Below are 14807 nucleotides of genomic sequence, written 5' to 3'. Positions count from 1 at the left end.
CTCACAGCTGACATGCCCACCCTGAAGTGAAGAGCTTTTCTTTTTGCACAGTTTGTCCTGACTGGACCTTTCTAAAGCATCTTAGAGAATTATTAGCTCTCCTTTGCACTCATTTTTAAAAAAAAGATTTTATTAGGGAATTGGGGAAGGGGAAAGCCAAGTTGTTGTCCTTCAGTCTTAGTTGTGGAGGGCGCAGCTAGCTCAGCTCCAAGTCTAGTCGCCATCTGGTCGCCCATCGGCAACTCGTGGCTGCTCAGCTCAAGGTGCTGTGTTCAATCTTAGTTGTGGGTGGACATAGCCCACCATCCCATGCAGGAGTTGAACCGGCAACCTTGTTGTTAGGAGCACGTGCTCTCACCAGCTGAGCCATCCTGGCAGCTCAGCTCGGGTGCAGCCCACTGGCCCATGTGGGAATCAAACTGACGACACTGTTGCTCAGAGCTTGCACTCTTAACCAACTGAGCCACTTGGCCGGCCCTGCACTCATTTTTTTCACTGGTTTATTTATGTAGTAATCAAATTAATTAAAGTAATAATTATAATGTTAAGTATGAGACTTTAAGGAATGAGGCTGACTCATAGTAAATGTACAACTCAGCTGATGGGACTCTCTGTAGGCACCCGGGGGGGAGCCTGGTGACCATGAATATTTAGCGTTTTACGGACACCAGTCAGGGCATTTGAATGGGAAAATGAAGAACATCTGTCAGTTCAGCCCGTCAGTTAAGCGGAGATTGGTTAAGATAGCTCTACTGTGTTTTTCCAATATTTTTACAGTGAATTCCTTATTCAGCAAGTAAGCCAGTCATTCAGTAAATCCAGCCTGCCTTTGGTGAGCTGGCCTCTGGCCAGTTGGCCATTTGCTGTTGGCAGATTGTCTTCCAGGACAATTAGCTTGGAGTGGAGTAAAGATGGGATGGGTGGGAAGCTGTGCCAGGCAGAGGGTGTGCCCTACATTAAGGCACAAGCCAGAGAAAGAGCCAGATGGTCAGGGAGCAGCATTGCAAGCACCTCTGTGCTGGCAGAATACACGGTGTGGGTGGGTATCTGCAGGTGAGGCTGGGACACATCCCAGCGGTTAGGTCATGAAGAGCCTGTGGTCACGCAGAGTGGTTTGGAATGGTCAGCAAAGCAACTGTGCATGACTGAAGGGCACAGACAGACAGACAGACAGACACACCAGGGGTGCCAAAAATTGTATACACGTTTTAAGAAAGGAAAACTGTATTAAAATTATAATAATATAGACCGATAACCAAAGATGAATACAAGTCACTTTTGACTTCTGCAATTACAAGAGGTGCTCACAATGGTTCCCATCAGCATCCAGACACTTCTTATGACGGTGAACTACTGCTTGAGCAACGCTGACCAAAGTGTCCACTTGTACACATTTTTTTTGGCACCCGTGGTATAGATAGTGTAAGATTTATGATTCTCCAGCCACTTATTATTTCTCATTCATCTGAAATGCTGTTGCATTTTTCTAATGTAGCATATATTGACCGAGTACTGCCTTTATTGTAAGTTTTTATGTTAGAAACTCTAAAAAAATGAGTCATCTTTTATTTTTATCCGTTTAGTGCCTACCAGTGCCTTGTGCAGTTATTACGACCTGTCTCATGACGTTCTCCTTCTCCCCGGCAGACCTCTAAAACTTACTCATCTTGCATAACTGAAATTTTTCCCCACTGAACAGCAACAGCACCTGATTTCCACCTTCTTTTAATGAAACGAAGTTTAGCCTTGTAAAGATGGTGTTTGTTTCTGTAGTTCTCTGTGTTTCTCATGTTGCACAGCAGGAAATGTCGATGACTACTCTCGCTCAGGGAGCACATGAGAACTCAGTCTTGTCACGTGGGTGATGCTTCACACACGAAGGGAATGTTCGAATGTTTCTGTTTTGCTCTCAGAGTAGGTGTGGCGGCAACCTGAGGCATCCTGTGTGCACTGGTGTCCCTTCAGTGTGGCTGAGAGGATGTGGAGGGGCTCGCGAGTGTGCCATGTGGAAGTTCGGAACCTCTCCTAAGGCTTTGAAAGCACACGTGTGGCACACGGCATGTTTGGCATCTGATTTGGCTCCCTTGCTCTTCCAGGGGCCATTAGAAGAGGCCAAAGTATGCAGATGCACGATGAAGACGCTTCTGGGAAGAGCTGTGCTTTTCAGCAGACTTTTGTTTCTGTTTCATACTGACGGCTGTGCAGCCTCGCACTGACTGTACTTAACGTGCAAGTGCTGAGAGAGCGTTTGAACGGTGGCCCGCCCGGGTTCATTGGGAAGCGGGTCCCATCTGTGTTGACATTGGCCGTTGGGACCCACCCGGTGCTGAGGCAGCCGTTTCCCTGACCGGGTCTGATCCACACAATCACCAATTGTGCCTCATCTCCTCCTCCTCTTCTTCGGAAGAGCAGTGAGCCTGCAAACGGGTGTCTCAGATCCCCACGGCGCACAGAGCAAAGAGCAAGGCCGATTCCCTTGGGGCTCTGTGTGAACTGTATGATACACAATCAAGGCATTTTCTAGAAATATTTTTTGATGATTTAAACAGCAGGGGGTTGGTTACATTGTGTTTAGATGGGGTAGAGGAGAGTAATTTAATTCTTTGATATTTTTGGGCCAGAGCTTATGTAAATGTGATGCCTTATTATGTCAGCAGATAACAATGAAGTTTTTTATCATAAAATATACATAACATATACTTCAACATTTTAGCCATTTTCATGTGTCCAGTTCAGTAGCATTAAGTGCATTCACATCGCTGAGCAACCATCACTTCCAGAACTTCCCATCTTCCCAAACTGAAACTCTGTCCCCGTGAAACACTAACTCCCCAGCCCCTGGGCCCCCCCGCCTCCTTTCTGTGTTTATGAAACAGTGAAGTTACCACCTTGTCCATTGCTTGCATTTTATCCTTCCTAAAAACTTTCATAGCAACTTTATTATCTCTATTTGACAGATGGGATTATGAGGCTCTGGGATCACGTGACAAAATCAGGTGTTTTACCTGTTGCAGAGTTAAGACTAAAGCCCAAGATTTAAAACTAAACCATTTGTTTCCCTGTGAAATCATATGTGATCCTTTCAGTGGATGAGAACCATATGGTTCCTTTTCCCTGCCTTTCGAGACTCTCCAAGTTTAGTCTCATGTCTAATTCCTGGGGCACTTTCATCTGAAATCCGCTCTGCAGCACCCACAGGTGCATCCTGTGTACATGCCTGTTGGGCTGTTTGGCCTCCCCTGTGGAAGCCTACCTACTGGTGGAGAAGGAAGGCACTACAGAGGGACACATTCCAGTGGCGAATAAATAGAATGAGAGAAAATGCACCAGTGTTTACTCAAGTGCTGCGTGGAATGCAAATTAAATAGCGATCAGAATGGAATGGCTATAATCTGGACAAAAACTCTTACTTTGTCCAGAAGATTACTTACTCAGAATTCTTGTTGTTAGGATTGAAACCATTTTTGCGGCTGAGACTATCACATGTTGTTATCGATTGAGAATTACTTTACTCCAGTCCTCAGCTTCCCTTAGCAACCTGGACAAGGGTGGCCGCTGTGGAAGTTTGGCTCACGGCATGAACGCTGCTATCATGAAATATCCATGCCGGTTAGAGAAGGGTTTTGCTGATATGTGACAGAACTGGAGCATGAGCCCTGATGTTCTTATGTCAGATTTTATCGTGGGCGGTTACTCTTAACAGATTTTAATCCCTGTAACCAGAAAGAGAGTCTGCATACACCACCGTATCCCCAGAATTAAAGTCAGAAAGCGATTTCACATTCTAGGCTGGTCTTGTTCTCTGTTGAAATCAGCTCTCAGTCTATTGGTGTTACTGGTGCAAAGGACTAAGTAATAAAGTGGGGTGAGGAAGGTGGTGGGGAGCAGAAGAGGCCAAGTGCGAGTTAGGAGAAGGGGAAGGTGTGAAAGGTGTTGGGCGAGACGCAGATGGTACAGAAACGCGCGCCTCGCTTGGGAAATGCTGGATCGGTTGTACTGTGTGATGGGGACACAGTCGGTGTGGGCCCAGTAGCCTTAGTGGGCTGGTTCTCCCTAGTTCCTTCCAACTCCGGTTCTGCTTGGGCCCCACACTGGAAGGAGCCCAGGGAGTCAGTCGTGACACAGAGATGGCGTCCCTGCTGTTTCGAAGCTTCTGGCTCAGTGATCGGTGCCGACTCTGGCTGACTTTCTACGGCTTCTCCCCTAATCTCTGAGCTTGTGGGACCCTGGGCAAGGTCTTTCATCTCTTGAGCCTCAGTTTCCTCATTTGTAAAAGCATAATCAAAATACCAACATCTCTGTTATTTTCTGATCAAGAGAAAATATATACAGACTATCCCAGAGCAATGTCTGACACAAGGTAGGCAAACAGTAAATAATGGTTATTATTGTCATATTGTTGAAATAATAGTAATAACAATAATAATTATATTTATACCATACAGTTACATAAACATAATATTTATTAGTAGTAACAGGAAAAGAATTCTCTGTGAGGCTTTTCCTAGCAAAGGCAGAGACTAATGGGCTTTTATTTCCAAAACGATGGGAATTAGATCAAGGCTAGTGTTGTGAGCCAAGCGAGCCCATGGATTACTCTCCTATCCAGTTGTAAGGACCGGTTTGCTCTAACAAGACATGGAGCCCTTAAGGGAGAAATTTACAATGCCTTAAGGCAGATAAGATTTCCTAAACTAAAAAGTGACTTTCACTTAAGTATTAACTTGAGGGAGAAATATTTTGGTGACTTTAAAAGGTATCTTGTGGCTGGCACTGTGCCACTTCCATCTCTTATGTCTAGAGCAAAGGTCAGTTGTTCTTGGAGGAAAACAGCTTCTCATCTTTCTTTTGAAGCATTGAAGGAGGCTGTGTGGTTCGATTTCAGGCCCGTATTTTATCAGCATGTGTTTTGTGAGAGCCAGCCCAGGAAACCACTGATGATGAATGCAAGATGGTGTTAGAGCTTCCTGCAGAGGCTGGGTCTCTTCTGAAACTGAGTGAAAGTTGTGAAATCCAGTGAGAGGAATGCCCTGGTCGGAGTGCAGTGTTACTTTTACAGGTACATGTCAAGTACCTGCTCTGGCCAGAGACTGGAATGTCATCTATCATTTAGTGAGGACACAGCTCTCACTAAAATTGCAAAACAGGTAAAGCTGGTTTCATAAGAATACTAGAACCTGAGAGTCAGGACGGACACCAGAGCTGGTCATGACCCAGCACCACCGTTTCCAAGCGAGGGGATCAGGACTCAGGTACGGAAGGTTGCACAGACCCAGGACGAGGGGGACGTCCATGGAAGGCACACCGAGTGTTTGAGCGTCGTCGTCTCCCTTCTGCTCTCGTTTCCTGCCTGTCCTCTGGTTTTCCATGATCCCTGTTGGAAACCTGCCTTCCTTCCCTGCTGTGTACCCTTAAAAATTCCTGTTAATTGTGATTTCGTGAATTCTTACCTATCGGAAAGGACCTGAAAGAAGGTTTTCCTCAGAAAGCATTTTGGGGTACCTCTTTCCAGCCTGTCCACCACATTTAACAAACCATAATACCTCTGCCAAAGTGTCTGAGACCCTGTGGCAGAATTTCAAGGGTAGGTGGTGTGCAGATCCTTCTTGGAGAGAGAGAGGGTGCTCCTGTAGCAGTATTATTTTTTGAGGGGTATTGCCTCAAAGTGAAAATAGTTAAATTTTTTCTGATTTGTAAAAATGACAAATACTGTGTAGAAAATCCAAGCTGTACAGATAATGTGTAAAAAACGAGGCCACTGTGTGTTAACGCTTTGGTGAATGACCCTGTCTTTGTACATGTGTAAGTATAACACATGTTACGTGCAGGGCATGCAGTGCACCTGTTTTCCTTCACATAGCAGCATCTAGTAGGGATTTCCCAGTGACTGGCTGTAGATAAGCATGACCCTTTGAGACGCCTACACCGGGATGTGTCAGTGTATCTAGGTAGGCTTCTCTCGGGGAACGTTGAGATCGTTCTTAGATCTTGCTGAACAGACTTTGACCGAACATAAATAGAAGTGGAATTACTGGATCTAAGGGCATAGCCACTGACAGGAGTGCCTAATATAAGACCAGCAGCAGGGCTGGGAAGTCTCTGTTGAGAGACCCCATCAGCTACGACAGTGAGCAGCTCACCTAACATGCCCGTGTTACTGGCAGCACTGGGAAGGGAGTCTGTGCTGTTTCATTGGTTTGATTCAGCTACTCACAATGCTTCCCCAGGATGACAAATTTGACTGTTTCAACATCCTAAAAGGAAGTTGAAACACCCTCCATTTCATGAATAAAGACACTCAGAATCAGACAGCTCTTTTCCAAAAGCAACAAGTAGAGATTTCACCTGGGCATGGGTTCCTGTTCAGACCTGGCCTGGGGCTGAGCCTGGTGGGTCCAGTTTCGTTTAAGCGCTGCCTCTTCAAGAAAGTATGAGTGACCTGGCTGTGGCCCCATGTGACGCAGAATGACGGAAGCCATTCACGGGAGAGGGAAGCAGGGGGGTCAGTGATTAGTGAGGGAACTGGGCTTGGGGGTGGTGGGGGAAATGACAGCCTTCAAGTCCAGGAGGGATGGTGCACATGACCTTGGCCCCAGGAAGGGGTGGCTTGAATGCATGCTGGTGATTAGTCATTCACAGAGGACTTCCTGGAGTCAGAGCTGAGTTCCATGGAAAGCAGTGGAATTTTACATTCTGGAGACTTTATAAACATATTTAAAACAAAAAAAACACCCTTGATTTCTGTGGAACTTTGTTCTACTTGGAACCTAATTTGGTAGATCTTCAGTGTGGGGCCTCTGTTCTGTCCCATTCTCAGTGACATCTTTCCAGTTTGTTCACAGAATATAGGCAGTGTGAATGAGTTACGAGAGAGAGAGAGAGAGAGAGAGAGAGAGAGAGGAAATATGAACATAAGAAACGTCTTCGCAGACAGACCTGGAGTCTGTCATGGAGTAGCGTCTGACTTAGAGCAGGCCCTGAGACTGCTCGTGAGACTGAGCTCACTTTCTGTACCTGTGAAACTTAAGGTGATGTACTATCTCCCTGGAAGCATCCTGCATGCATTGACTGGTGGAACCTGTAACCAGTACCGAGGCGCTTAGCCCAGTGCCGGGCAAGGGCAGGTGTTTGGCTGAGTGATGCTGGCTTCCCTTCCCTTTGACCCTTCCCTTCGGCGGGAGGTCCAGTGTGTGACAGAACCAGCAAACCTCCAGAGCTTGTAGGAAGGGAGGCTGGTGTGTGTTAGCGCCCTCAGGAGCTGGGGCCTGATGGCTGCGTAGACTGGGTAGTCCTGAGCCTGCCAGCTCTTCCGTGTTCTAAAGACTCGGCATCAAATCCTGAGTGCCTTCATCTCCGAGTTTGACAAGAAACTGATGGGATTGGTTTTAGTAACAAGCAGATTCCTTCTCAGAAGAAAATTTCCAGTTTCTTTTAGAGAGTGTCTCCTAGGTAACTTCTTTTTTATTCCTTTTTTCTAAGTTTCCCTGGCACATGTTAGGAACATGGTGAGATGCCGGGCAAAGCACCCGCATTTATTCCTCACCACTTAGCGGGTGCATTACTCTGGATGAGCTCTGGCAATCTGAGCCGTTTCTGTGCACCCGGAGCTCCCTGCACGGTGATGTGGGCCGCGGAGACCCCGGAGGTCAGTGGTGTGGGGAGAGTTGTGGGGACCTAGTGAAGGCACGTGTCTTGCTCGGGAATGTTAGCCCATTCTACTTGGGAGAAGGGGAGTTTTGTGCCCCCAAGCGGTGTGTACAGGGTGCTCACGGGAGACGGGCCATGCGTCTGGTGACTGCCAGCGGCTTGTACGAACGGAGTGGCATGTGGCCAGGGCCAGGCTGCGGGTGGACATGAGCAGGAAAGTAGTGGAGAGCCAGTCAGCACCTGAACTCGAGGGATAATGTTCTTTCTTGCCAGAGACTTTACAAAGGAAAGAGGAAAGTGCTGGTCAACACATGAAAATACGCCGTTTTCTTCTAGTTACGCTGTTTCTCCCCTTTTTTCCTTAGCCTCCTGACAGTGGGCCGCCACCGTTACCGACGTCCTCTCTCCCAGAAGGTTATTACGAGGAAGCTGTGCCGCTGAGCCCTGGGAAAGCTCCAGAATACATCACCTCAAGTGAGTGTCGGGGTCAGGTGGACTAGCCGGCCTCTTGACTCGCGGGGACTGGGAGACTTAGCCCTCTTTATGGGTGCGGGGATAGAACATTCCAAAACACTGTGCAAATGGAAGTGACTTCAGCTTTGAACCCAAACTGGCAAAAGAGAGAGAGCTTTGAAAAATCAAAAGTGCCTTCCGAGCATCTTTGGGAATTCAGATTGTTGTGACTCAAAATTAGTGGAATCTTATTATAGCTGTGGAAACATGGATGCCAATGAAATGGGTTCCCTTTGTCAGAGGGAAGTGACTTTTCATGGCAAGTTCTTATGGGTGCGTGCCCCCCACTTTGACAAGGGTGTCTCCTCCCTCCCCCTCAGCTGCCTTCATTGTGCCATGAGGAGAGAGGTGTCTACCGGGCTGAAAATCAGTGGGCATAAAACAGATAGGCATCTCAGTCAGAGACTTTTGTTTCTCCTTTTTTAATAATTCCTACAGGTTTTACCAGAACCTTTGGACCTAAGGTAGAGTGGTCTCGATGTGACTCGCATTAGCTGCCCACTTGAGGGCTCTCAGAGGTGCCTCTTGTTAGCACCCAGCTTGCAAATTCAGATAAAGAATACCACGCTGACACCGAAAACCTAACTGTCTCTGGAATTTATTTTTGGGTCGTTGGCTGCATTTCTCCTCTCGATATTCTGTCTAGCAGTGTGTTGCTGCCTCGTAATAAAGGGGAAGGTCTGAGCACGTGTCCTCTGAGGGCGCCCAGCTGGCTGTGCTTCCAACAGGAAATGGAACGCAGGGTGATTGCTCGTGTGGTCCCGGGCGGCCAGCGCAGTTCCGTCCACGGCGTGCTGGTCACCTCACCTGTCTTCCTGTGGAAACGGTCTCCCCCAGCCCCGTGTTCTTGTCATGCTGCCCGAGTCTCTGCCACACAGAGGCTGAGTTTTCTGCTCTTTCTCTCCCCAGCAGTAAACAAGCAGAGCAAGTTCAGCCAAGCAGAAGCTAACCTGAGTGTTACAGCATACCCACCCCGCACCCCACCCCAGTGTGTTTCCTGAATGTGGAGAGGGATGTGCTGAACCCAGGTTGGGGGCTGGAGACCCCTGGACAGCAAGGGGCCTTTCCCAGCTCACTCACACTGGTTTTCCCAGCTCCCAGAACATTCCCAATACAGACTAAGTCCAATAGCAATAAGCGTTTGTTATGCTCTGAATGAGAAAAGGGACAGTTCTGGTAAGGAGGTCAGGGAGCACTGGTTCTGAGATCTATAAATATTTTAATTTCTCTTTCATTTAAGAACTACTTGGGAAAAATGCATTCAAGTAATTTCTAAGTGTTCACTATTTCAGAAGATAGTAAATTAATTAGAAACACGCATAAAATTTAAATGGCTTGATTGTATTTCAAAACTTCACTGGACTCCTTTCTTTCTAATAGCTATGAGTAAAAGAAATTTTTTGGTGAGGGTGCTTCCCAGGGTTTGGAATGTTGGGTTCTAGCCTTCTCCCAGCCTCCTTCCCTCTCCCCACCATACTTCATGGTTAGAAATTGATAGTAATTTTGTTTGACATTTGGGGCTTTTGGTAATTTTCAGCCTGAGGAGCCAATGTATAATGTCCTGTTCTTCAGAGAAGCCATTTCTTAGTTGCTGACCAGAGGCAACTTTTGTTGAACTAATTCCAGAAGAAAGAGTAATGGAAGGAACCCTGCTGGGGAACAGTGAGTCAGCGGTGACAGCACCTGTGGCTTCTTTGATCAGATGTCTGTGGTGAAATGACCTGCTCTGAAGAACAGTGGCAGTGAACTGACCCGCAGATCAGGCCAGGGACACGCGGCTTCAGTTACTAGTGGACTTTGTGACAGATTTGTGGAACCTGCATCAGGTCCGGTTTTGTGAGAGAGGCAGGACCACTAGGAGTGTCGTGGAGAAAAGGGCTTACTGTGGGGACAAGGCCCTGTGCAATGTGGGGACCCGTGAAGGAGCCTCCGCAAGGCTGTTGCCTCTGTCTGGTGGGACGGTCATTGGGAAGCACAGCCCAATGAGGATGGGGGAAGAGGAAGGCCAGATGGGAGCCCACTTTCATCCCCCGCTTCCTCCAAACCCGGTGACCAGCTGGGGGAGCTGGAACCCGTGGCACAGAGCCGCATGCCCCTGCCTCAGAGGAGACCCTGCAGGAGCTGCAGGCCCAGCGCCGGCCCCATGCCCACATGGAGGGCCAGCAGGTTAGCGCCAGTGTGTGCTGCGTGTGCACTGGCCTGCAGAGCGCATGGCAGCGGCTGCCCCTCTGCCCAGCTCCCAGGGGCTGCCAGATTGCTTCTGTGGCCCGCCTCACCCAGAGCCGTCCAAGAAAGGGAATTTGGGGAGCTGTAATTCCAGCCTTGCTAAGTTGATACGGTGGAAAACCACCCCCATTTATCTTGTGTTGATTTGGCATCCGTGTGCACCTCTCTTAACCACACTGCGTTTCCAGATAAAGACAGCAGCAAAAGCAGGGTTCAGCATAACATGGTTCAACGGCCGCCTGCACAACTGAAAACTCCCTAACTCCCCCAGAGGATACAAAGTCCATTTATCTGCTTTGGGGGGTGGGGGTAACGGAGCGGACATCCATTCTCTTGTGGCTGAGTCATACTCCCCATCGAGAGCCTGTAACTTAAGGACTGAGATCCAAGCTTAGCTGCTTACGGTTAGCATGTTGGATGGAGGGGAATGGGAGAGGTGAAAAGAAGAATTCGTTTATCATACACAAATATATCCGTATCACAATAAGGAAGAAAAGCTCAGAGCTAGGACAGTCCTCAGTTCTGCCACCACCATGGTCACAGCTAGTCCTTCCCTCCCTCTGTTCCTCTCCGCAGGCCAGAAGGGCTGCCCGGGGCGTCTGGACTGCCCTTCGCAGTCACTGTGTAACCACGTGACTCCGCCCAAATCCCCCTCTTCACATCCCTCGTGGTGCCCTCTCAGCATTCTTATCAACATTATTGCAGATGCCTCTGAACTGGTCCCCGTCTCTCAGTCACCCCCACTTCAGCCCGTTCTCAATGCTATTACACAGTTACCTCTTTGGTTACCGGAGTGTCTTGCTCAAAATCCTTCCTTGACGTCTTTTTCATGATTTAAAATTCAGCTCCAACTTCCAGCCTTTCTTTCCCCCCCTCTTAGTAATGGCTTTGTGAGGGAATTAAAATGCAAGCATCACTAACTGAGTACCAATTATAATTCAGTTTCTGGTGACTTCTGACCCAGAAGGTCTGTATTTCTGCCGTTTTTGCTGAATGGTGCAACCGATTGCTTCAGCTGCAGTTTCTCCTTATCTATCATTCATTTATCACTTAGGTGTTCTGTCCTCAAATATGTTTGAAAAATGAATATCTTCCAGATTTGGCAGGGGGTGAGGGGAACGCAGAGAGGATCAGACCCAGCCTTGTGGAGCTTATCCAGCAGGGCCCAAATTAGCCATAATACTGATCGTCACTCATGTTTATTAAACTCTTTGAATGTGCCAGCTGTCCTTAGGAGGGCTTCGCAGGCATAATGTAAGTTCATCTAACAGTTCTACCTTCTACAGATATTGTGCACTCACCCTGTGCCTGGTACCTCGTTACCTGCTGCAACGATCACCTCCACCAAGGTGGTTTCCCTTCCCTCAGGCCCTTGCTTACGGCCTGATGTGGGAGACAGACAGACAGCAGTGAGAGTGCAGTGGGCCATGGTTCCTGCTGGGTGGTGCAGAAGCACCCAGGAGGGCATTTCACCCAGTGTCTTAGTCAGCTTGGCTTCTGTAACCAAATAACCACAGCCAGGGTGATGAAACGATAGCCATTTACTTTCTCACAGCTCTGGAGGCTGGAAGGCTGAGATCAGCATCTGGTGAGAGCCCTCCCTCTGGCTTAGGACTTCTCCCTGTACTCTCACAGCCTGGAGAGTGTGCAATCTCTGTTCCTCTTCTTATAAGGCCACCAATCCTATCAGATATAGGACCCCACCCACCCATATAACCTCATTTAATCTTCATTCCCTCCAAAAAGCTTTCTCTAAATACAGGCACATTGGGGTTAGAGCTTCAACATGTGAATGGTGGGGTGGGGGGGGGGGAAGGCACACATGATTTGGTCCATTGCAGCCAGCTTTGGTGAATCAGGGAGGGCTTGTGGCGGAGGCACCAATAGGTTACATCTGGAAAGATGAGAGCATTTGTCCCAGCAGAGGCAGGAGACTGAGTGGGACAAACAGGATGCTTGTGTGAGGGGCCGCATGTGCAAAGACCCGAGGGTAAGAGAGAGTGTGATGTATGCGGGAAACTAAAGTAACCCGGTATTTAAGCGTCAGTGAATGGCAGAATGCAGTGCGAAGGATGGGTGTAAATGTCTCTGAAAACCCCAAGGGTGACCCCAAGAGAGGGTGGCCTCAGGTCAGATATTGGACGTTAGGAGGGGCTTGGGCACTGACACTGCCAGCAGGAGTAGGCCATTGCAGACTAGAAGGAATTATAATAGGAAGGTGTGGGAGGGGAAGCAGGGGACCGCTCTGGGCAGGTTCCGGGAGGTGGGACGCACTGCAGAGCACGGGTAATGCTCACCCCGCCTACAAGAGCACGGCGAGGGCTCAGCCATGCAGGGTCTGCAGCGTGCATGGCCATGACCGGACAGAGTTTAGAAATGGTTTTTCTTAGTACACGATTTTTAGTCACTTTAGTTTAAAACTCTCCATTGAGTTCCCACTGCCCGTCTTGGAGTTCTTTTTTTCTTATTTTTGTTAATGTTTCCCCAGCACACTGAATGTAGAGGCCCCTTCCTCATTGACTGATACAGTAACAATGACTTTTGAGTCCATGGGTAGGCTTCCAGATAAGATTTTTGTAACCAGGTCCTTACTTTTCTGTTGTTATTTTGACAGATTATGACTCGGATGCAATGAGTAGCTCTTATGAATCCTATGATGAAGAGGAGGAGGATGGAAAGGGGAAGAAAACGCGACACCAGTGGCCCTCAGAGGAGGCCTCCATGGACCTGGTAAAGGATGCCAAGATCTGTGCCTTCCTGCTGCGGAAGAAGCGCTTCGGACAGTGGACCAAGCTACTCTGCGTCATCAAAGACACCAAACTACTGGTAAAGCCTTGCAAGCCCATTGCTCTTGTGTAAAGTTGTCCAGCTTTCCTTGGCCATGGAACTGGATGGCATTTATACCCAGGCAGCGCTAACACGAGTGAGGGTAAGGGAGGCACAGACTCCAGTGCCTGTGCTGAGTGAGCTCACAGCACCCCAGCACCGCCCCACAGGCTGTCCGTTGGTGCTGGCTGAGCTGGGCCTGTCTTCAATGCTGGCGGTTCCACCAGCGCCCTAGAGCAGGCAGAGGGCAAACGCCTTCCTCTCCTGCCAGGGTCTGCGGTCTGTGTCAGTGGAAAGGCACAGTGTAACCTGCCAGAAATCGCAGGATGGGTTTTCTCATTTGTAGTGAGTCAGTGGATTCCTCAAAGCCAGGTCACAAGTGGGATGGGCAGGCCTCGCGGTTTGGGGGAGCGTGGCCAGGACAGGAAATTCTTTTGGAAAGCTAAGGGCCGGTTCTCTTTCTTTTTTTAATCTGAAAGGCAGAATAGGAAGATAGAGTCAGTGACAGAAGCAGGGCATGGAAAACAGACCCTGTGCTGGAGGCGCTATTCCAATAGGGACTCTGAAGGAACCAGAACATTTGGAGAATGGTGTGACAGTCCCTCCCTTCCTCCCTCCCTCCTTCTCTCCCTTCCTCCTGCCCAGTGTTAGAAATCGTGTTGAGGATCAGAATTATGAATTTTAGAGTATGTGTTTTGCTTTTTGTTTTTCCTTCAAATTCACCTTGAGAAAAAAAAATCCCTCAAAACTATATTGTTAAAACAGAACACATGAGAAGTTTTATTTGCGCACATCACTCTTCTTTATAGTTTCATCTGTGAATTATACGAATCTTACTAGATTCTTAGGACATTGTATATTTTTTAATTAGTGGTTTTGCTCAATTTTTTTTAAAACAGCGAGAGTACATGTTTTTTCCAAATGTGTGGCCTGACATCTCCCAAATTTAGAATATGCCAAAAATGATGCCATAGGGGAATTTTAAAGTAAAGAATGAAAAAAAAGATGAGAAAGATTAATATGGTACGTATTAACAATCTGACATAATGGCTGCAAGATGTGGCTATATTACATAAATGTTTTAAAAATACACAGCCAACTCATGAAAGAAGTTTTAAAGCAATGAGGGAAGCCTGTGCTGCATGGCAGGTCAGCCACTCCGGGGGGCAGGCATCCTCACCCCTGGCCCAGTGCTCCTCCCCCCACCCCCCACTGTCTCCTGTCTCCACACCTTTCCTCTGCATTTCTTTCATTTCTACCGGATTTTCTATCTTCACAACTAGGATGATACTACCTACCATGTAGAGTAGTTGTAAATATTTAAGAAGAAATTAATGGAAAGCCACAGGAAAACACCACTATATTCGATGAAGTGCACAAAGTTATTTATTTATTTATTTATTTATTTTTAAGATTTTTATTGGGGAATTGGGGGATGGGAACAGTGCTGGGGAATTGGGGGGAAGGGGAACAGACAAGTTGCTGTCGTTTTGTTGTTCAGTCTAGTTGTGGAGGACGTTGCTTCACTGGCCCAAGTTGGCACCATCATTGCGCTCTTCCCGGGTGAGGCAGATCAGTCGCCGGCTTCTGGACGG

The 14807-nt window shown here is 47.9% G+C and overlaps 1 protein-coding gene across 2 annotated transcripts in view; it reads left to right on the top strand.

The window, feature by feature from the left end:
- The window catches only part of AFAP1 (actin filament associated protein 1), a 129538-nt gene that overhangs the window by 59712 nt on the left and 55019 nt on the right, over nt 1-14807 (top strand). For both annotated transcript variants that reach the window (XM_019626453.1, XM_019626454.1), the window contains 2 exons: nt 8013-8121; nt 13001-13212. In XM_019626453.1, the coding sequence (XP_019481998.1) occupies nt 8013-8121; nt 13001-13212 (321 nt within the window). The remainder of the gene's footprint in view (nt 1-8012; nt 8122-13000; nt 13213-14807) is intronic.

Source organism: Hipposideros armiger, unplaced genomic scaffold (assembly GCF_001890085.2).
Source record: "Hipposideros armiger isolate ML-2016 unplaced genomic scaffold, ASM189008v1 scaffold_677, whole genome shotgun sequence".
Lineage (NCBI taxonomy): Eukaryota > Metazoa > Chordata > Mammalia > Chiroptera > Hipposideridae > Hipposideros > Hipposideros armiger.
The sequence above is the reverse complement of the archived record's forward strand: the minus strand, read 5'-3'. Positions and strand labels throughout refer to the sequence as shown.